The following is a 21,159-nucleotide window of genomic DNA, read 5'->3' on the forward strand; positions in this document are numbered from 1 at the left end:
GCTGCATGTTATTTAAATATTTCCCTTCCTTTCTTGGAAGATTTTTTTATGTATGGTTAAGGAACCAGGAAGTAATCCAGGCATAGTCTAGTTTATCCAGTTATTGGTACATAAAGGTGAGGGACAGCAAAAAAGAAATAAGAGGGGAAAAAAAAGATGTGTAGAAAAAGTGTGTGTTAAATAACTATATCTGGATATTTAGTGTTGGTGTTCTCCAACTCTTCTTTGTGTTAACTCAAGAATGCTGATACTCCAAGAGGAGTTTAACAGCCATGCCATGAAATGGTCAAAATTGTTCACCAGCTCTGGAAAATCTGTGCTTGCTTGTTGGGATTTGATGCAACCTGATACAATGGTCAGAATGCAAAAATAGTTCAGGTGTGGGGCTGAGAGAAAAAAACTTCAAGCTTGAAATCTGAGCTACTATATTAATCCTTGACTGTTTACTTAATTCTGCTGTTCCACCTCTCATACACGACTCCTTTTAGTTTTAGGACTGTATTAAATGTGAAAATTGATTCAGTAAGATTGGATCAAATAAAACTGCAGTATGGTTGAATTTACTGTTAACCCATTTTCTTTTCAATGCATTCTTTTTTCCTTATACTGTGAAATTGAAATGTGTACTTGCTGGTAATTTGGAATTCACACAGGATATTATAATGTCATCATTGGAAGGTTGTCCTGCTTAGGATTTTGAATGCTTTTGCAGATACTCTTTTTAAAAATCTTTTTGGAAGTAATTGATTTTAATGACATACTTAAGACCTTCTTTTCGATACCAAAACCAAATGCAATTTTAACTTTTATTTATTATACCTAAAGTGTAGACTTAATTTTTTTCTATCTTTTACTAAGATGTAGGTAGTGTTAATGTGATTTGTGTTGAAACATTTAAAGGTTTGGAATTAACTGGTCAGATAGATAGATACCTGCCCATAATTGCATGTAGAGAAAAACACTGATAAGATGGAGTCCTCTTTTTGTTTCAGTTTTAACTAAACTTTTCAGACAGTCTTCCTCAAAGCAGAGCTATGACCTTCAAGACTTGTGGGCTAAAAGTAGAGTGTTTTTAATGGGGGTTTTGTACTGAGTGAAGTATTTTTTCACTTCTCTTGCTTTCAGTTGTTTCTGGAAGTTTTACAGCAGGACTTCTTTTTTTTTCCTGAAGTAGCATACTCCACTTTCTTCTAAACATGTAAAAGCTGGAATTCATTTCCCTTTTTGTAAATATTGAGTGTTTTCAGCCTTACTCTAGTAAGTGTACTCTAGTGCCATTTTTCTGTAACACAGTTACAATTTTTTCTAGACTTCCTTTCATGTGGTATTATTTATCCATATACTAATTTGGAATTTGGATCTAATGTCTTCTCTGTTTTCCACTAACAGCATTAACTTCAAGGGAATGTGCTTATCAAATGTTTAGATGAGTTTGACATATCTTAAAAAAAAAGGTTTATTACACCAATAAACTGGTGTAAGCTCTTGGATTAATGTTTGCTTTGATTAGCTTTTTGCAGTGTTGAGGAAACCCAGCAGTGACTGTTTTAAATGTGAATGTTTCTGGATTTTACTAGAATTATCTAATAAGTAATACATTTTTTCAAAGACATTACAGTGGATAGCATCATCTTTAAATTATCAGAAGTACTGTTCAGTAGGAATAGGAAGCTGGTTTTTTGTGGGGGTTGTTGGTTTTTTTTTGCTATGTGTTATGTTTTGTTTGTTTGTTTAAAAATTAATCCTATACCCCAACTGAATGGAAAGTGCACACTGCATTTGTACAATTCATTGCTCCCATGAGGCTGTGTTATTATAATACAATGTAGTTTATCTTGCCTTTTCTAAAAAGGAGGGGGGGTATTAAAGAAAACAACAAAACAATAACCAAGTAATTAAGGTGCAATTGCATCAAAACTCACTTTCCAGCCATCAGATGTCAAGTTCTGACAGTCATGAACAATGTCAGAGCAAATAAGAATCCTTATGAAAAAGTTTGTTCCTATTTGTGTTTGCAAGATAATTACTTAATGTTGGTCAATGCAAAAAGAAATGTTGATTTTTCTGCTATTTCAGATTGTATCCAGTTTTAAAACTACAACATCAAGGGCAATCTGTCAGCTGGTAAAGGAATATGTTGGCCACAGGGATGGTATTTGGGATGTCAGTGTCGCAAAAACTCAACCAGTGGTGTTGGGAACTGCATCTGCTGGTAAAGTTTTGTGTTGCTTGAATCTTTAGAAAATTCTGGTTTAGTCCCCAAACTATAGAATATCAAAAGCATACTGGAATACTTCTTTCCACCACTGAGCTCCACACTGAAAGAATAGATTTAAAGAAATTTAGTAGATGAAAAGTTCTTAAATTGCAGTTTCCTTAGAAGGTTCCAGTACCAGTTAACTCCATGCAGGTCTTGCTTTCCTTGGTGTCAGCTCGAGACTGTTGGGTGGTGTAGATGGGTGGGTTGGGGACCTGCTTGTTTGAAAGGATCCCTCACACAGTGCTATATGGCTGGGTACAGAAATACTCACAGACTTCATGTCATAGAATTGTTTAGTATTTGTATAAAATTCATAGACTTCATCACAGTTTGTGTATTCTTGTATTCTTACAATCAGCTGGCTTTTGCCTAAGAGCGCAAGGGCAGCTAAAAGTCTTAATGTTTTCTTTTTAATAAAATTAAGTTAATTAATTTAATAAATTACCACCTTCCAACTTGAGAAGGAACCTGGTACTAATGAGTAAGTTATTGAATCTGTCTAGGTCCAAAAATAAATCTAGGGGCTTGTGTATTCTTTGGAAAATTATTAGGAAAATCAGAGAATCAAAGAAATTTCATAGTTGGAAGGGACCTCTAGAGGTCATCTAGTCCAACTCTCCCACTAAAGCAGGATCACCTAGAGCACATTACACAAGTCAAAATCCAGGTGGATTTGAAATATCTCCAGAGAAGGGGACTTCACAACCTCCCTGTTCCAGTGTCTTGTCATCCTCAGTGAAGAAGTTTTTTCTTATGTTTTAATGGAACTTCCTGTGTTCCAGCTTGTGCTCGTTGCCTCTTGTCCTGTCACTGGGAATTGCTGAAAAGATTCTGGCTCCATCTTGCTTGCACTTACTCTTTAAATACTTGGAGATATTAACATCATCTCCCCTCATCCTTCTTCAGGAGAAAGAGTGCAAGCTCTCTCAGCCTTTCCTCATAAACACCTCATGTAAATAAACAAATATTTTTAATAAATAAACCATAAACACTTAGAATAGGTCAGTTGGAAGAGACAGATTTTTGAAACTAGAACAGAATCTGAAGACACTGGATCAGAAGCTGCTGCTTCACAAACCGAACTGTTATTTTTGTGTCTATTTTTATCTTTGTGTGGGATGTCTTGTGTTTGTCCTGATTTAACTTAGAAACAGCCATTCTCCAATTCAGCATTAAGGTTCTCCCCACTCTACAAATATTTATATTAATTATCTATTTTGGGCTGTGGCAGGATAAAGAAGTAGAATTTGGAGTGATTCCCTTTTAAAGTAAATTTTAGGAATGCTCTGCAGTGACCTTTACACATTTGGGTTTTCTATGCAGTAAGAAAATAGTTCGTTCAAAGGACTCTTGCTGGTTGTGGCTGCCTGACTTTTTCACCATGGAATGCTTTCTGTATTCTTTCTGAATCTCATGATACACAGTTGGAGCATTATACACAAGTTAGGAAAAACATCAGAAGTAGAGTTTGCCTTTCAATATTTCCTGCAAATTAATTTTATTGGGACAGCACCTTTACCTATTTTGGGAGATGTGTATTAAGTTATAATGTTAGCAAGTTATTATAATATATATATAAGGTCATAATCAAGAGAATTTGGCCTGTCCTGCATTTGAAAACTATTTCATATGGTATGCTTTACATTTGAAGTTTTTTGAATCTGTTGAAAGTGAGAAACATAAATTTGTAACAGTATTTACAGCAACTTTTTAATCTTTGTAGATCACACTGCTTTGCTGTGGAGCATAGAAACAGGGAAGTGCCTTGCCAAGTATGTAGGGCATGTTGGATCAGGTAAGATAAGGGTATGTTGTGATAACTGGGAACAAAGTGTGTTTGGGAAGGGGAAATATGTTTTGGAAACCTACTAAAATATTTATGGCAGTTTCACTTGTAGTTTTGCCAACGCCACCACCAAGTCAGTTGTGAAGTTCCACTAATTTTCATACAGTGTTTATTTTGTCATGATTCTTCCTTGCAGAGGCGTATTGAGACAGTTCTGTAAATGCTAAATGCATAAACAAGTCCATACAAAGAAATTTACAGCCACAGTTACAATATGCAGAAGTTAAATGTCAGAATTCACTGTCTTCATGCATATGCAGAACAGAGATGCTTATATAATTAGAAATGAGCTGTTTTGCAGGATCTGCAATTATATTTGGAATACAAGGTACAGATGCTGGGTGACCATCTATTAGCACTTCTTTGTTTAATGTATGATCTCATGTATAATGTGTTGCATAGTATTAAAATCTTGAAGAAAATAGTTATTTATTTAAAACAGTTCTATGTAGGCATTTGTCTTCGTCTATACCAGTATGAATATTTCTAAACTAGCTTTTTTAAACCACACCTTGGGTAGAGAAGTACAGTGAATGTGTCTTAATTTTTGGTGTCAAATCTGACAAGCACCCTTCTGTCTCATAATGGATAGCAGTATAGGGTTTTGCACATGGAGAGATTCTCTGTATCTTTAACTTGCTACTGAGAGTTCACCACTTAGAGTGGTTGTACCCAGAAAATGAGGAACACAGTTATTCACCTGGTATGTTTGGTTAAGTAACTCACCTAGCATATCACATGGACTTTATTAAATTCTTCAGAGAAAGATCTACTTTGTATTATTTGCATTAGGTTTTTAAGCATTAGTTCTTGCAATCTTAAACAATAATCAGAGTTGATAGTCATGCATAGTAAGAGTTCATTGTGTTAAAAATGGTTATAGATACTTTAATTGCCTTTATGGAAGTCCAGAGCATTATCTCCTGTCAGCCTATACATAATTATCGAATGTGGTTTATCCTTTATAACATGAAGCACTTGAGCGCTTGTACTAGATTCAGGAAATAACTTACTAGAAATAATGTATTTTTGTGTAATGAACTGTACCTGATTTCCTTGATTCTGCATAGGTTTATGTACTTGAAATACCACTGTGGTTTAGCTCACCTAAGATATTTCTATCCTAAAAAAAATTACCTAAAATTGAATACTTCCTTTTTTCTTTTCAATGCTTTCTGTGATAAAATAGTCTGAAGTAATTCTTTTAATATATTAGCTAAAAACTTTACTTTGTTTTACACAGTTAATTCCATCAAGTTTCATCCAACTGAGCAAGTGGCTCTTACAGGTAAGTTTTTTCATATACCGAGTATGATAATCATAATGGATGAACAGGTGCATTTCACTAGCATCCTTGCTGATGCAAATATTTTTGCATTTTAAGCCTAACAAATCTCAGCTAAATCTTTCCATCTGTGTTTGTTATATCATTGTCATTTGTGCTTACTTGCAGCAGAGACACTTTGACATCTTGACCCTTTTGAAATATGTGATATTTCATGATAAAATCATAGAATAGTTGGGGTTGGAAGAGACCTTAAATATCATTTAGTTACTCTCTGCTAGGAAAGAGGCATCCAGAACGTCCCTGGGCAGGATTTCCAGAGGCAAAGTAAAAGAATATTGTTACATTGAGTGTGCAGAAAAAAGAGCTTGAAAACATCACAGTTAGTGTAAAGATGTTTTCAGGAATGAAAGTATTATCAGGACAGCTTCAGGTCTGAAAACTGTATAATGTGCTTAAAACTGGTTCATACGTTCCAGCAATTAGAGCATTAGCTTTGGGATTAAAGAAATCTGGATTCAATTTGCTGCTCTTGGTAAGCCATTGTAAAATGAATATAGTTATTTTTGAGGTCAGAAATTAAAAGGCTGCTTCTTTCTATATTTAAAGTTAATATGTTCCTTTAAAGTAGGGAGTACAATGCCTTCTCTCTTGGCTAACAATAGTTTTAAGTTCAGCTGTTTGGAATTTCCTGTTTTTGTCTAACTATAGTCAGTGTTTCAATACCATAAACAATGTTGCTTTATAAGCTGACTAATAAAACCCAAACAAAACCCAAACCAGGCAAGGTCCAGAGTACTGAAGTCAGAAATCTTACAAGGTTGATGATATTTCTTCTGCACTTCTTGGTCTGTCAGATGAGGTATTTTCCTTTCAACACTGTATCCCTTGTCATTAGAGAATATTTGTTTTGTCCATAATGAGAATTTTGTGTTCTTCCTTAGTCAGTAGCAGATGAGTCTCTTACAAAAAGAGGTGAAGTCTAAAATCAGTGTGTACTGATTTGTAAACTGGTTCTACTTAAGCTGAGCTGCTTAAGGCAGAAGCAGAATAGCTTCACACTTGCTCTTCACACACTAAAATGTTCAATGGAAAAGTCATTAAATGAAGAGGAACCCCTTTTTTAGCAGTACCTAGAGGAACCTACTATTTTTAGCAGTAACAAATAAAGGATGACAGCTGTTGATTTATTAAATGCCTTCATCAAGTGTTACATGTTAGCAATGATACTTGTGTTGTGACGTGTAGTACTAAGTGGATGTTCTCACTGTAGAAATAATTAATTTTGTAGCTACTTATATTTTGCATATGTTATTTTCATACCAGTATTGAAGCAAGGAAAGTAACCTTTGATGCTGAGCCTTGCTTACCAAAAAGGTCATAATGGTATCTGTTAAAAAGACATTCAACTTGGGCAGTCTTGCTAAATATAATATTTATGTTTAGCATGTTTACATAAGTGTATTGTCCATGGAAACAATCTTATTCAGTCTTTCTTGCTCTCTTTTTCCCATCTTCCCCTTGTGCAGCATCTGGAGACCAGACAGCTCACATCTGGAGGTACATAGTACAGTTGCCTACACCTCAGCCAACTGCAGACTGCAATGTAAGCAATCAACTTGCTGCAGCTAAACTAATTGCATAGCAATTTCATCAGATACAGGTTTTATGATAAGACTGAATGTTAAATTTATACATAATTAAAAAATTACATGATTTCAGGGTTGCAAAAGGTGGGATTTCAAGGGTTTAGTTTTACATATATTTCAGCCTTTCTTTGAAAATAAACTCACTTCATGTTTTCAAAGGTCTGTGGTGCAGAATAGAATATGCAGCTCTAAGTACATTAATTGACTTTTTGTTCAAGGTAATAAACATGTAAGTAAACAAACTGTCAAGTAATTTTTTTTTAATAATTGAAATCATAAATAATTAAGTTCTGTTAAAAGTAGTTAAATTATCATAACTTAACTTTCTGAAGCTACTACATTACCTATAGCTGCTATGAATTGAAAACTGATGGTAAAGACTTGTAATTTTGGCATTTATTTAATTGTAACTTCAAATTTGATTTCTAATTGATGCTTGCCAGCACTTACCACGCTATCTGACATTGTTTTCCCTGAGCTTTCATTTAGTCATGTTTGCTGTAGATTGGCAAATGCTGTATTTGACTTAAAAGTACTCTAACTAAATTGTGAAGACAAACAGTTAATAGCTTGAAGTTCTCAGTAAGCTGAGTAGGGGAAAGAGATAATCTCTGTGTAATACAAGATTGATCTCTGAATGGAAAATGTTTGATTCAGTTTACTTGATTTGGCATTTCCATTTTGGCAGACAAGTACAAATGTTATCTTTTCCAATCCAAATATTGTGAAATAAAAGCATATTTGTCTTGCATAAATAGGGTTCAGAAATCTATGGATCATGGTTAGCAAAATAATTTATTTTACATCTAGTTTACATCAGCACTCTGTGACAACTGTGCATTGACCAGCAGACAAATATTGACGTAACGATTTTGATTCTAATGAATAAAAATGACTCTGATTGTCTTTGTAGAGATTAAAATAGGCACTGTCCTGTTAGATACTTCCTACTCTTTTCTTCCTCTGCTACAATGAAACTCAAGGGGAATATTGTAAAATACAGTAAGGGGAATATAAAAGACTTAGCATATAATAAAGGGGACAGACATTCAGAGCTAAACAGTTTTAAAGAGGTCTTAAAAATTAAGTAGTTATTAAAACTGCATTTAAGTGCTGTTATTACTCCTTCAACTGAGTTTATGATAGTGAATATCTCAATAGCCCAGATTCTACAGGCTTAGGTTTCTCACATTCACATTAGAGGGACTGGGAAGCATATACACTGTAAAATGTAATTTAGAGACATTCTTCCACATTTATTCTAAATCTTATTTTCTCTTGCATTTTATAGCAAATTTCTGGAGAAGATGAAGTTGAGGTCTCAGATAAAGATGAACCTGATGGAGATGGAGATGGTTCTAGTGACTGTCCCACTGTCAGAGGCCCATTAACTTCACTCAAAAGCCACCAAGGAGTGGTCATAGCAGCTGACTGGCTTGTTGGGGGGAAGCAAGCAGTGACAGCATCATGGGATAGGACAGCCAATCTGTATGATGTAGAGACTTCTGAACTTGTCCATTCTCTTACAGGTATTTTTTGCTCACAAAAAAGATGAATTGGTTTATTTTTATAAGTAGGATCATTTGTAGATACCGAAACGAATAGTAAGTTGTTTCTCTGGAGTATAATATGAGTGTGTACAAGACTTGAGCTGCTGCTCAGTATTGTAATGGTTTCTAAAATTCCAGTCTTGCTAATCCTTTGAGCATGAATTTGTGTTCTTTTAAGCTTGTGATATCCTGTGAAGTATTTTTGAACTGAATGTAGGCAAATTTTACTTATTGCAAAATGCTTTTGCTGTGTTTATGGCATGTTAAGTAGCAATAACCTACTGCTGCTTAATAGTCATGAAGTGAGTAGTGAGCTTTTTTGAGTTAAATATAGTTCTAAAGTTTTACAGCAGTAGAACAGAATAGAAGCAGTTGCAGAGTCCAGAATGACTATTATTCTTTCACTTTTTGGGGGAAAAAAATAAAAATCATCAGCATTTCATTCCAAGTGTATGTAGAAATGAGAAGTCTTATTTTTCTTACATGTTCTCATCTGTGATTGTAGGGCATGACCAGGAGCTGACACATTGTTGTACACATCCCACCCAGCGTCTTGTGGTGACATCGTCACGCGATACAACCTTCCGTCTGTGGGATTTCAGAGATCCTTCTATCCATTCTGTGAATGTCTTTCAGGGCCACACAGAGTAAGTGACAATTCCTTCACAGGTTTTTACAAGTTCCAGAAGTATAAATGTATTCAGTTGCTAATCTATACAAAACTGTTCCTGTGCTCTTTTTGAGGTGCTAAGTTCATTCTCCTGTTTTATGAGAATGATTTTCACAGAAACCCCTAACTGTACTTCAGATGAAACACATTAGTACTTAATTTCCAAAGCAGCAGCCAGGGCTCTTGGTGTGATATTGCTTATATGGTAAGTTTAGATAAAACTCCTTACAACTGAAGGTAACTTAAGGTATGATGGTTGCTTTCAGCATTCTTTAGGTCTGTAGTTTAGGGGTATTGCTGTAATGTAGTTGAACAAGGAGATTATCTCTGCTTGTGGTGATACTCAGTGTTAATTTTATGGAAAAAGAAAACAAAACAAGACAAAACAATCAAGATTAGGTTTCACTGTTTAAGAGAAAGCTTCTAATTTGTACACAAAACAAGAGCTCAAAGTAAGGGCACTGATTACCACAATCAGTCAAAACCGGTTTTGGTGTAACATTTTTAGTTGCCAAGTTAGGCCTTAAGTTTTTATACTGACTGCTGTTGAATATGGGCAAATGTAGTCATGAGAATGTATGTCATGGTGTTGAGTTACCTTTCTGTAGTCAGGGTTTTGGTATATAAATGCGGGAGTCCCTTCAAAAGGAAGCAAATTTTTTTGTAAGAGTTTGAATGTTTGAATTTCAGTGTTTGAGAAACAAATTTCACCTCCTGTCTGTAGAGTAACGGATGATTGTTAATCCTAGATCAAAATAAAAATGACAAATGTTTATTCAAGTTCCTATTTTTTGTTAGTTCACACTTGCAGTTTGCATTATGATTGAGTTTCAGTATCCACTTTCTCATTTTCCCAGCATTTGGCCAATATATATCTAAATTCTTAAAACCTCTCTTTAGGCCCCCCCCTTCCCTATTAAGTCCTGTTAACTTCTCAGGTTAATAGGTTACTTGGTACATGAGAAACATCCCATATAAGTAGCTTCCTGGTAGGAGAGTAAGCTTAATTTTGTGGTTTTCATTCTAGAACTGTTTCATGCCACCAATTTTGTACTGTTCTGTTACTGCTTTTGCTAGATTGACTCATAAAAGGTGGAAGTTCTTGTGTCCATTGGTGCCTTTGTTTTCTTCTGAGCTTATTTATTGCATAGTTTCAGGACATCTTTTCAGAAGAAGGAACATAAGAGACATTAGTGTTTTTCTGTATGTATGCTGAGACCAGATGATGTTGATCTGGGGTGATGGTGCATACAGAAAAAGCTGCTAGCTAGTATTTTGGCCTCTATCACTGAGACCTGTAACCTATCAGGGAATTTGTTTTCATGAATGGAATAAACCTTGAGCAAACTCCTAGGCTACTCTTATTCCAGCTTTTATTTTTCTACATGTTTGTGTTTGTGTGTTTTATCATCTGTCTCCATTGTGTTCTTTGAATGTTTGAGTTTTGAGTATTGCCATAGGCTTTTCTCTCAACACACTCTCAGCTTCTTGAGTCTGACCTCAGTGACCTCAGTGTTGAATGGATGAAGTTGTTCAGCTCTGTTTTCTCAAAGAGGTGATTTTCTTGCAGAAAAAGTGCTTCACTGAGGAATGCAGAGGGGAGGTGGGAGCTTGTTATTTTGCAGTCAACACATATCTTGAGGGTTTTTATTTTTGATCTGTTATTGTACTGACTATTGCAAAATGCTTTTCAAACATGCAAGAGTCTTCTCTTGCAAAGCCGCATAGAAGAAACTGCTTTATCTGTTGACAGGAAAATACATACACAAGCCATTTTTTGGCTTTCCAGAATGTCTATTTGAATAATTTGGCAAGTTTCAAATATTTTGATGGGCTCTTGGAATCAGTTCAGTGAATTGGATGTTACAGTCATTAACCCTCATGATTTAAAGTCCTCAACCATAAGTTTTAACAGCCTGTTGCTAAATAGCACCTGATGAATAGCTGCGCAGAGCTCACAGAGCAGCTGTTTTCTCCCTGTGTATTTCAGCCCATCAGCTCCTAATGCATTAATAATGCAATATCATTAGATCCCAACAGCTCAATCATGAGGCCAGCATACGGTGTTTACTGTGCTGTAGCCTCCTGAAATTCTTACTCCATCCCTCTCACAAGGGATCCAAACCATCACCGGATCCTCACAGCACTCGGAGTTCACGGTCGTTCCCTCCAATGCTCTTCATCTCCTCCCGGGCCGGAGCGATTCCCTGAGCCGCGGAGCTCAACCAGGACGAGTCAGAGAAGCGGGGGCCGGGTTGGGTCGTTCAGTCCAGTCCAGTTAAGTCCGTCGGAGTTCGAGCGGTGCCGGGGATGCCGGTCCGCTCCGGGTCGGGTACCGGCAGGTGGCACCATCGCCCCGCCAGCCGCGCGCCGTCCCGCTCCCCGCCAGCTCCGGGAGTCGGTGGGGACTGCGGACCCCAGCATGGGAGGGGCAGGGAGAGTGGGTTATCCATCGGGAAACTCCATCCGAATGGGGATCCTGCCGCCAAGAGGGCTTTTAGTTGTGGAAATGGGAAGAGAGAGACAGCCGCTGGGCAGCGGAGGTGCTCTGTTCCCTGCGGTATGGCGCTGTGTGTCTGTCGGAGCAGGGAAGGCGCAGGGGGTGTAGTGGGATTCCAGCTTCGGTGGCCTCACAGGTTTGAGGTTCAGTCCCGATGGCACCTGGTCTTGTAAAAAACCACAAGGGAATGATGCGGCTGTGTGGAGGTACTGGTGGATCTTGTTACAGGTTGTGATTTTTTAAAGGTTGATGGACATCCAAAACCAGAAAGCAGTTACTGTGCGTGGCCTTGTACTGTAAAATGAGGTTTGGCCAAAGTCTTAAACCTTTTGTGCCTCCCTAGTCTGAGTTTGTCTCACTGCAGTTACTAGCTAGTGGATTTTACCATGAGGAGATTTGTTTTCTGTATTAGTAGATCCCTAGGTGATGATAAAAATCTCCTTTATTTTTCTCTCTACAACTTACCAGTTTGTTTTTGCAAGTCACCTGTTTTGCCTCAAAGTCTGTTTTCCAGTATATTTTGACATTTATGTATCCAAAGACCAAGTTTAGTATGTGGGCAGTACTGCCACACTTAAAGACTGCATTCAAACGAATCTTCAATGTTCATTCAGGCCTTTTTTGAAGTTCCTAAGGAAATTTCCAGGTCTTTAAACATTGCTTTTATACATTTTTCTTGTGTATGACCGTTTCAGTTCAGTACATGACTTATTTGCCTGTGCCCTGCTTGCAATGTGACAAAAATACTATTGTCACATTTTAATTTAGGTTTGCTATGCACCCCTTTTGTCTCATTTATTCTTTACTGACAAAAAATAATGACATGGTGTGAAAATAGGAATGATTTTTGCATAAATGTAAGTCTTTGTTATCATCTGACTTTTTATGAGCTCCAGTAAAAATTCATATTACTTGTACTGTTAATTCCCAGTCACATCCCTCTATGCAGTATTTAGCAGGGCTCTGGGAAAAGGTTACGTTTATCCTAGACACTTACATGTTACTTGTTAATTAAATTGACTTTCTGAGCTAAAGCCTCCAAAAATTACATTGAGGTCTGAAATTCCAACTCCTTTTTCCCAGCAGATACTGCATTAAAATACATGTTTGGAAACATGTGGCACCAGCTGTTCTCTGACTGAGAAATCACTGAATGTAGAAGTATTGATTAGAGCACTTCAAATTGAACTGTGGTGATGCTCTGAAGAGTGAAATGCTCCTGGCATCTTCATGGTGATTTTCATTCCAGTGTCACTTCTGCTTTTGATTGCTGACCCCTGCACAGCCATTTGCTTTTGCTTAATATTTGTAGTATGTAGATGCTTATATGCAGCTGAAGAGTTTCTTGGTAAATATTAAAATGTTTTGGTTAGTGATGGTCAAAGATACAAAGTGGTTGGGCACCTATCTCTTGAAACACTTGAATAAATGTTCAGGACTTCCAAGTCTGGGCTTGAAGCTGCTGTCCTTCAGGGAGTAACATGTTGTCTTCAGAAGCAGCTTGTGTAAATATCTTTTTAAAATGCTTCTTGGTTGTTCAGAATAGAGTTGCACACCAACTTCTTGTGGCAATTAATTCCATTTTTAGCTTAAAGAAAATATTTGAGCAGGTACTTGTGACCTAGTCAGAAACAATTACAGAACTTGTTTATGACTTCTCAGACTTACTGATCTTTGTAGATAGATTGATCCAGTGCGTCAAACTTGAATGTGTGTTAGCTGTTGGATCTGTATTTTGTGTTACTTTCCAAGGAAACTCAGATCAAAAGTTTCTGAAAATGTATCTTATATTATTTCTGATGAAGCAATGAACAAGATGGCTTACAGCACTTCCAGGCTGCTGCATATTCCTTCTCCTTCCATTCTGGTTGCATGGCTTTACGAGATCTGTAGGGAAAGTTCCTGTTCATTGCTGTCTGTTTCTGAATATATAGCTGGATGGGGAGTTGTGTTTTATCCTGGCGACTTTGAAACTAGAAAATTGCAAATATATCTTGCTGAAGCACAAAGCCTTGAGTTTGTCTCACTTCCCATGTTGTTAGCTTCTTTGTGAATCTATTTCAGGACTGGGGCCAGCATGTTTTGCATGCCTTCAGCTCGTCCAAGTTAACTGTCTTTGCTCTTTTGCACACCTTGAGTATCTCATTTTCTGTTCTAACTTTGTCCCAACCCAACTTCATATCATCATAGAATTGTTACAGAATCATCATAGAATGGTTTGGTTGGAGGGGACTTTAAAGATCATCTGGTTCCAACACCCCTGCAAGGGCAGGGACACCTTCCTCTAGACCAGGCTGCTCAAGGTCTCATCCAACCTGGCCTGGGACGTTTTCAGGGAGGGGGCAGCCACAACTTCCTTGGGAATATGCAAAGTTGTTCTTTACAATTGTTAAGACAACTTTGAGTTGTTAATTCTTGTCCTAATGAGTACCAAAAAACCCAAAGCAATGAAGTTTTGCTCTTTCTGACAAGCATTCTTTATTTTTACCTACATATATCTATGTATATAAACTTGAAAATATATGTATTTATCACATTTTCTTTATAGATTTGGGCATACCATTTTCTGTGAGTTTTTTTGCAGTGACAATGAATAGAAAGCAAACAGTTGAAGTGAAGTGAAAGATTAAGCTTCAAAAGTAGATTGCCTTATGGACTTCTTTGTACAAGTTTTGATAAATACTTGTTTGCCATTTGATAGACTCTTAAGTTGGTTCATGGTGGTAAGGTTGTAAGGAGTTTATTATTTGTTGGATGTGTCTGTTACATGTTTTGTTTCATTTTTTTTTCCAGTAGATGAATGCATCTCTTATTTTCATCTGCAGAGAATAACTCAAATTAGAAAAAATGACAAGGTTCTTGCTACCATATGCACATAAATGTACCTTGGCTTTAGGGAAGGCATAAAAATATGATGTAATGGAATTGATATTTGAGAGACTCTAAACACATACTCCAGCTTTTTTTGTTTTAGGTGATGACAGTTAGACTTTCAATGTTTTGAACTTATTTTTGATATCTTTATTTTAATAGAATTATCAAAACGTCCTGAAGGTTAACTTGTGTGTCTTATGATAGGAATGTACAGAGGTATTAAAGTGAAAATCAGTTGCAAGGAGGCTTTGCTATAGGAAATATTCCTTGGAATTACAAGTAAGCAGTTACTATCCAACCAATACTGCACACTTTAAAATGGAAAGAGACATGCTGCAACCATTCTTTTCAAAATCTGGGAAGTGAGTAATTCTCTAACTCTTGTATGTCACTATTTGAATAGTTTGGCAAGTAAAGAAAATTACAGCAGTGAAGTGTTGAAAAAGCAGTATGAAGGATAATATTTGATACTTGTGTTTCCTTTATGTTTTTGAACTTTTTTTATTGTCTGGCTAACTCATGGAAAAATTGCATCCTAATTAATAAATGAAAAAAATTTAATGAGCTACCATTTAAGCTATAAGAGTATTTGCTTAAAATTAAAAGACCTATAAACTAAAGGAAAAAAAAAGTCCTTTAGGTGTTTTCTTTTAGGGAATGGGGCATGTAACATAGAAAATTTGGCTGTATGCAAGTGTTGGCCATCGGGGGTTTGTCAGTCACTTTAAAGATGATGTAGGTAAATATATCTGTGTCCAGTTACTTATGAGTATGTTAAGCTTCACTACAGTAGATAGGCTTTTGATTCTATTCTTGAATTTATACACTATGAAGTGATTTTGTTTTTTTTTTTTTCAAATGACCCATGCAAGAGCATAGCCAAAGGCCTTTTCTTTGTATCCTATTGAGCAGAGCGTAACATTTTATGGTGTGGTGTTCTAAAGCTTACATAACCTATGCAGCAATACTGCAGGGATAAATGGATCTTTCTTACCCAATCAGAAATGTAATTGAATTGATTTTTTAAAGATATCAGCACCTTAACTAATTTACTAACTTGCCATTGAGTAATTCTCATAAAAGCTAGAGATTGTTTTCAATCCTGTATAATTTTATTATTTTAAGACAGATAAAAAAGGAGATGCTGGCAATTTTCTTTAAATGTCATGAAATGTATATCTGGAACAGGCACTGTTGATTTGAATGCTAAGAAAAATGACTTCTCTGTGTTAACAGTCACTTCTCAATTTTCCCTCTCCCCTTTCTGTGTTAGTTCTTTCATGCTTAGTTCTTTCAGTTGGAAGAAGCAGCTCTGCTGATGTTTGGAGATACATTGGCAGGCAAACTTTAAGAATTGTAAGTGTAGCTTGCTTGGAATCAAGTGGCTCTAGCACTTCGAAACCTGGATGCACAATGAAAGGAGATATTGGTGTGCCTGGTACCTGGGACTCCTGTGACCAGAGCAGTTGTTGCCCTTTAAGATAAGCAAACTGTTGTCTGTGTTTTTAACCTAGCTCCTGGCTTCCCTACAGGCTGTAAACTGCTCTGTTTTAGGGATGCACTTTGTTCTCCTAAAAGAAAGGAAACTCTTGTGTAGGAAATGCTGTGCTAAATACAGCATCCTTTAGGTTTTGTTCTTGAATTTTGCTATTTTAAATAAGAGAGGCTTACTTAAGAACTCAACTTTTGCAGTTTAACTGTAATTTGGTGTGCACTGAATAAATTTATCTGAAGGCTGTGTTACAGCTCTTTCTAAAGAACTTCATTGCATACATGGGTCATTGCTCGTGAGTAGGTGCTTTTCCACAGGCATGAAAATGCCTCCCAGTGTTCAGTGGTAAATCCCAGTACAGGCTGCAAATCAAAACGGAAAATGCAGTGTTAACTTTTTTTGGTGGTGCATTGCCAATAAGGGTTCTGCATCAGCATTTCATGGTCCAACATCTTCAACATTTTATCCCCCTCCCTCTTCTTCCCCTATGTGTGAAATTTCATCAGATTGTTATGCAAAACAATTTTGTGTCTCAGTGTGACTGGGGAGACAGCTGTTGGGCCTAATGAGGAGTGCTAGCACTACAGTATTTCTGTTGATTGAGACCCACAGAGGGAGCAGGATGTTGGAGGCCAGGCAGTGGTGTGTGGTGGGGAAGTGCCACGCTGTCAGCTGGAAGTACACGCTCGGCTGCTCCCTATGACAAGATAAATGAGTTTTGCTGGGGTTTGGCGGAGGCTGAAGCTTTTCTGGAGAATAGTTGTAGCACACCAAACTCCCTGTGGGACCCACAGTTTGAAGTGGCACAAGACAGCTTCCTCTTTGCCAGCTTTATATTTTTTTTTGTGTGTGTGTAATGTCCTACAATACCTGTCATCTTTTTGAGTTATTAAAAACCTAATGTCTTCTAGCATTCCATTAACAAAGGGTCTCATGATCTTTTGTTGACACTTTTTTATTAATTTAGTCAAGGGGATGTTAACCACAGTTTTAGCTGCGTTAGAACAAACTGATGAGTGGTAATAACATAAAGTAAAAATAGCTCCATGAAAACAGAGAAATGGGTCTTGTAATTTTTGTGATATGGGGAGGTGATACTTTTGAAAGGTTATTTGTATACTGGCTGCTCTGCCAACTTCTTTCTTCCCACACAAACTTTGCTTCCTTTTCTTCTCACCTTCCCATTTCTATTGGGCTAAAATCTTGTTTTAGTTTCTATGTAAAAAGTGGCTATTTTGTCTTGATTATTAAAAACAACAAAACAGATGAGATGTGTCTGTCTCACCTTAAAAGATGCCCCAGTCTGGGACAGCAGGGGAGACAAAGCATGATCTGTATTGCATAAGAAAACCTGTGAGCACAGCATTTGCATTTAATTTAAATGTTTGTGTTTTTAAAAATATTAATATGTTCCACTTCAGAAAATAAAACCAAACAAAAAACCACCACCTGGTCTTTACTCAGGTGACAATAAAGTGCTGCTAACGCTCCTCTGAACTGTCAATTTTGTGAGAGCCACCCTTTAAGATGTCACTGAAAACAGCCTAGCAGCCTTCCCTTTGCCTTTCTACCACTTGCCTAGTCACCAGATAAAGCTAGTCACTAGAGAAAGCAGAACTTCCTTGCATTTTTTTTTTAACAAACTTTTTCTTATTGTACCCAGTAGTACGAGAATGAATAATTAAACTGGAAACAGTGCAAAACAGGGTTTTGTTTTTTCGGTCTTTTTCCTTTTGCAGGAGCAGTAATGTCGGGGTAACTTAGAGTGTCAGTATTCTGTTCGTGTGGAGATAGTCTTGAATGTTTTAATTTGAAAAGTGGTGTGTCTGAGAATGAGAACTTTGTGGTCAAAGCAACTTCACTATGTTTGACAGTGATAAGTGATAAAAAGAAACAAAATGCGATCAAAGAAGCTGGAAAGTTGTTTAAAGTTTTGAAAAACTTTAGGCAAAAAACCCCACAAAAAACAAAATTGGAGGGTTATTTTAAGACAGTTTCACAACATGTGCCAGCTGTAATTGGAATAAAATGTATGATGGGAAAACAGATCAGATTTGTGTGTTGGTAACAGACTACTGAATGAACAGAGCTTTTCTGTGACTTGAATTCCTTAATACTGTTGTGTACAAGGAAGTCTCCTAATGTATGTGCAAGGCATGGAGATGTAATAGTGATTTAAAATTTAGAAATGTTGTTTCAAATGTGCTATGGTGGTATCTAAAAATTTTACTGAGGTATTTTGCAGCTTGTATTAAACCTAGTGAGAAGTGCAGACATTGGTTATATTAATGGAGGTCAGGCAGATGGAAGAAGAGCTCTGTGCTAAGAACATAACTGTATTCTGCAGTAACTTGACTTTGAGAATGAGTTTTCTTGCCAAATGCAAAGGAGACTCATCAGTTGTGGCTATTATGTGTGTTTTAACTTTCTGACTTTTGGTTCACAAGGTCCAGAAGGTTAGGTGAAGACCTCTTTGGTTCTTGTTGGAATTATCTCTCTGGTAGCTTCACTACATTCTAATAATGCATTAGGAAACTTGGTATTATGAATAAAGTGGGCCTTCATCTTAATTAAAACCTAATTTGGTGTCAATTTAAATTAAGAGGCTTGCTTAAACTGGTCCATTGTGACCTGGCTACTGCTAATCTCAATCAGCAGCATGGATAGAACATGAATTCAAACTTCTACAGAATAACTAAAGTGACATTAACAACTGACAACTTAAATTAAAATTACTAAATTCTAGGAAACTGATGTGCATGACCCAAGGTACAAGATAGGTCATTAAACAGAATCTGTAGAACCAGAGTTGAGAAGCCTTCCCTTATGATTTTAGGGAGGGACAAAAATACTGCATTAGTATATTGTATGGGCAGGAAATAACTGGTTATGAGTTGGGAATTCACACAGTACTGAAATGAATAAAGTAGTATAAAAGCTTTAATTGGTTAATGTAAAATAATAGGTAGAAGTTTTTTTAAAAATTAGCTCATCATGAGAATGACATTGGAGCTCTGCAAGAATGAGCTCTCTGAAAGTTGAAATACAAAAGTAATACAATTCTAAAATAAAATCCTTTCTCTTCAGGAAGTAACATGTTGCACTTGCAATTGCTAGAAATGTTCTTGGGAGTCTTTCTCTGGCTGCCCTTGTGCTTTTATACACATAGGGGGTAAAGTTTGAAGAACTGTCTGGTTGTTCTTTGTGCTGCTCCTTGCCTTTTTTTATCTGATGCTCATACTTCAGCTACTTGTAAACTATGAGTGGAAATCACAATTAGAAATTACTAGATTGTTGTAGCTCTTACTAGTGGAGGTTCTCTGTACATATTACAGTGTGTTTAGATGTGTGTACAAAATAGCTTTAGATACATCTCAGATAGGTAACTGTTCAGTGACTCCACTGTGAATGACAAATGCCTGAGATGGTTCTGCAGAAGTCTTTGTATGGAAAGCAAAAGAAATTGACTCCTAATCTTAGAACACTTGAAAGGAAGAATTGTACTGTATGCTACTAATTCAGTTTTAGTTGTCTGATAAGCCTACTGAACTTCAAAAAATGAATTAATGTTCCCAGGCTGGACACGCTTAGCTCATATTAGGATTAGTGGAATATGAGGTATGCCTCCAGAGTGACTCCCCAGGGCTGGGCTTCTTTTGTTAGCACTTGGGCCAGTCAGACAAGTCCTGTATACCTTAAGTGACATGGCTTTTTGTAAGAATATTTTTTTCCTAAAATACCCACTTGAAATTTCAATATTTCAGGTTGCTTTGTTTTTTTAAAAAAACAAAACACAAAACCAAACAAACCGAATTACATATTCTTAAAGAAACATAGGGACAGAAAAGAGAAATTTAAATTAGATGCTAGTTTAATAAAGAATTGTGGAGCTTGACATCCTTCTTCCTCCTGATTGTCTAGCACTGTGACATCTGCAGTTTTCACCGTGGGAGACAACGTTGTTTCTGGAAGTGATGACCGTACTGTAAAAGTTTGGGATTTGAAAAACATGAGGTCTCCTATTGCAACAATCCGTACAGATTCTGCAGTCAACAGGTAAGCAGATCTCTGAGATGCTATTTTTCCTTATTTCACACTTTCTTTATTAATTCTTTACTGTCATGTATGGGAATGGTTGAAAGTGGCATCAGGGGAGGTTTAGATTAGACATTAGGAGGCATTTCTTTATGCAGAGGGCAGTCAGATACTGGAATAGGCTTCCCAGAGAGGTGGTTGATGCCCCAACCCTGCCAGTGTTAGCTGCATGCTGTAATTTGGTCAGACCTGAATAGGTCAGGCAGTTGGACTAGGTGATTGTTATAGGTCCTTCTGAACTGAAATAATCTATTAATTCACTGAATATACATTTCATTTTAGTTTCTAAAATTTAAGTTGAGATTTTGAAAAGGTTTGAAGTGGTTTAACAAAATACAGGTGTAGTTCACTATGATTTTCAGTGCATTGTATTGCTTTTCTGAGGTTTTTTTTAATATGAGGTACAGATGATAAGGCTGTTTGAGCACCTAATACAACAGAAAACAACTTAATGGTTTAATCCTTCTTTGTTTTTTTATTCTAATCAGGAAAAATACAGCTGTGTGATTTCGTGTAAGCTTAAACTTGTACTGTCAAGTTCCCTTAGCCAGGCTCTGTGTTTTGTACATAACTTATTTTTGTCTCATCTCTGCAGGATTAATGTGTGTGTTGGCCAAAGAATCATTGCCCTCCCACATGACAACCGCCAGGTGAGATTATTTGACATGTCAGGAGTGCGGTTAGCGCGTCTCCCCCGCAGCAACAGACAGGTGAGTGAACATTTATAGCCCTAAAACATGACTCTTCTTTCCTGCAAGGTTAAAACTAGGATTTGGTCTCTAGCTTAAAAGCTGAACAAATGCTGAAAGATGGTTGTTTGTATAAATGTGCTATTGTTAGTTACTGAAAATGGTCAACATGCAAATAAGTAACATATTCTGATTTTTTTTTTTTACTGGAATTGGAAATGAAATGAATCTTTAAACAATTTAGTCATA

The 21,159-nt window shown here is 36.6% G+C and overlaps 1 protein-coding gene across 2 annotated transcripts in view; it reads left to right on the forward strand.

Annotated features, from left to right (window-relative positions):
• The window catches only part of WDR37 (WD repeat domain 37), a 40,961-nt gene that overhangs the window by 15,575 nt on the left and 4,227 nt on the right, over window positions 1-21,159 (forward strand). For both annotated transcript variants that reach the window (XM_030444884.1, XM_030444883.1), the window contains 8 exons: window positions 2,077-2,212; window positions 3,984-4,055; window positions 5,350-5,394; window positions 6,921-6,997; window positions 8,332-8,569; window positions 9,096-9,237; window positions 20,048-20,182; window positions 20,817-20,931. In XM_030444884.1, the coding sequence (XP_030300744.1) occupies window positions 2,077-2,212; window positions 3,984-4,055; window positions 5,350-5,394; window positions 6,921-6,997; window positions 8,332-8,569; window positions 9,096-9,237; window positions 20,048-20,182; window positions 20,817-20,931 (960 nt within the window). The remainder of the gene's footprint in view (window positions 1-2,076; window positions 2,213-3,983; window positions 4,056-5,349; window positions 5,395-6,920; window positions 6,998-8,331; window positions 8,570-9,095; window positions 9,238-20,047; window positions 20,183-20,816; window positions 20,932-21,159) is intronic.

Source organism: Calypte anna, chromosome 2 (assembly GCF_003957555.1).
Source record: "Calypte anna isolate BGI_N300 chromosome 2, bCalAnn1_v1.p, whole genome shotgun sequence".
Lineage (NCBI taxonomy): Eukaryota > Metazoa > Chordata > Aves > Apodiformes > Trochilidae > Calypte > Calypte anna.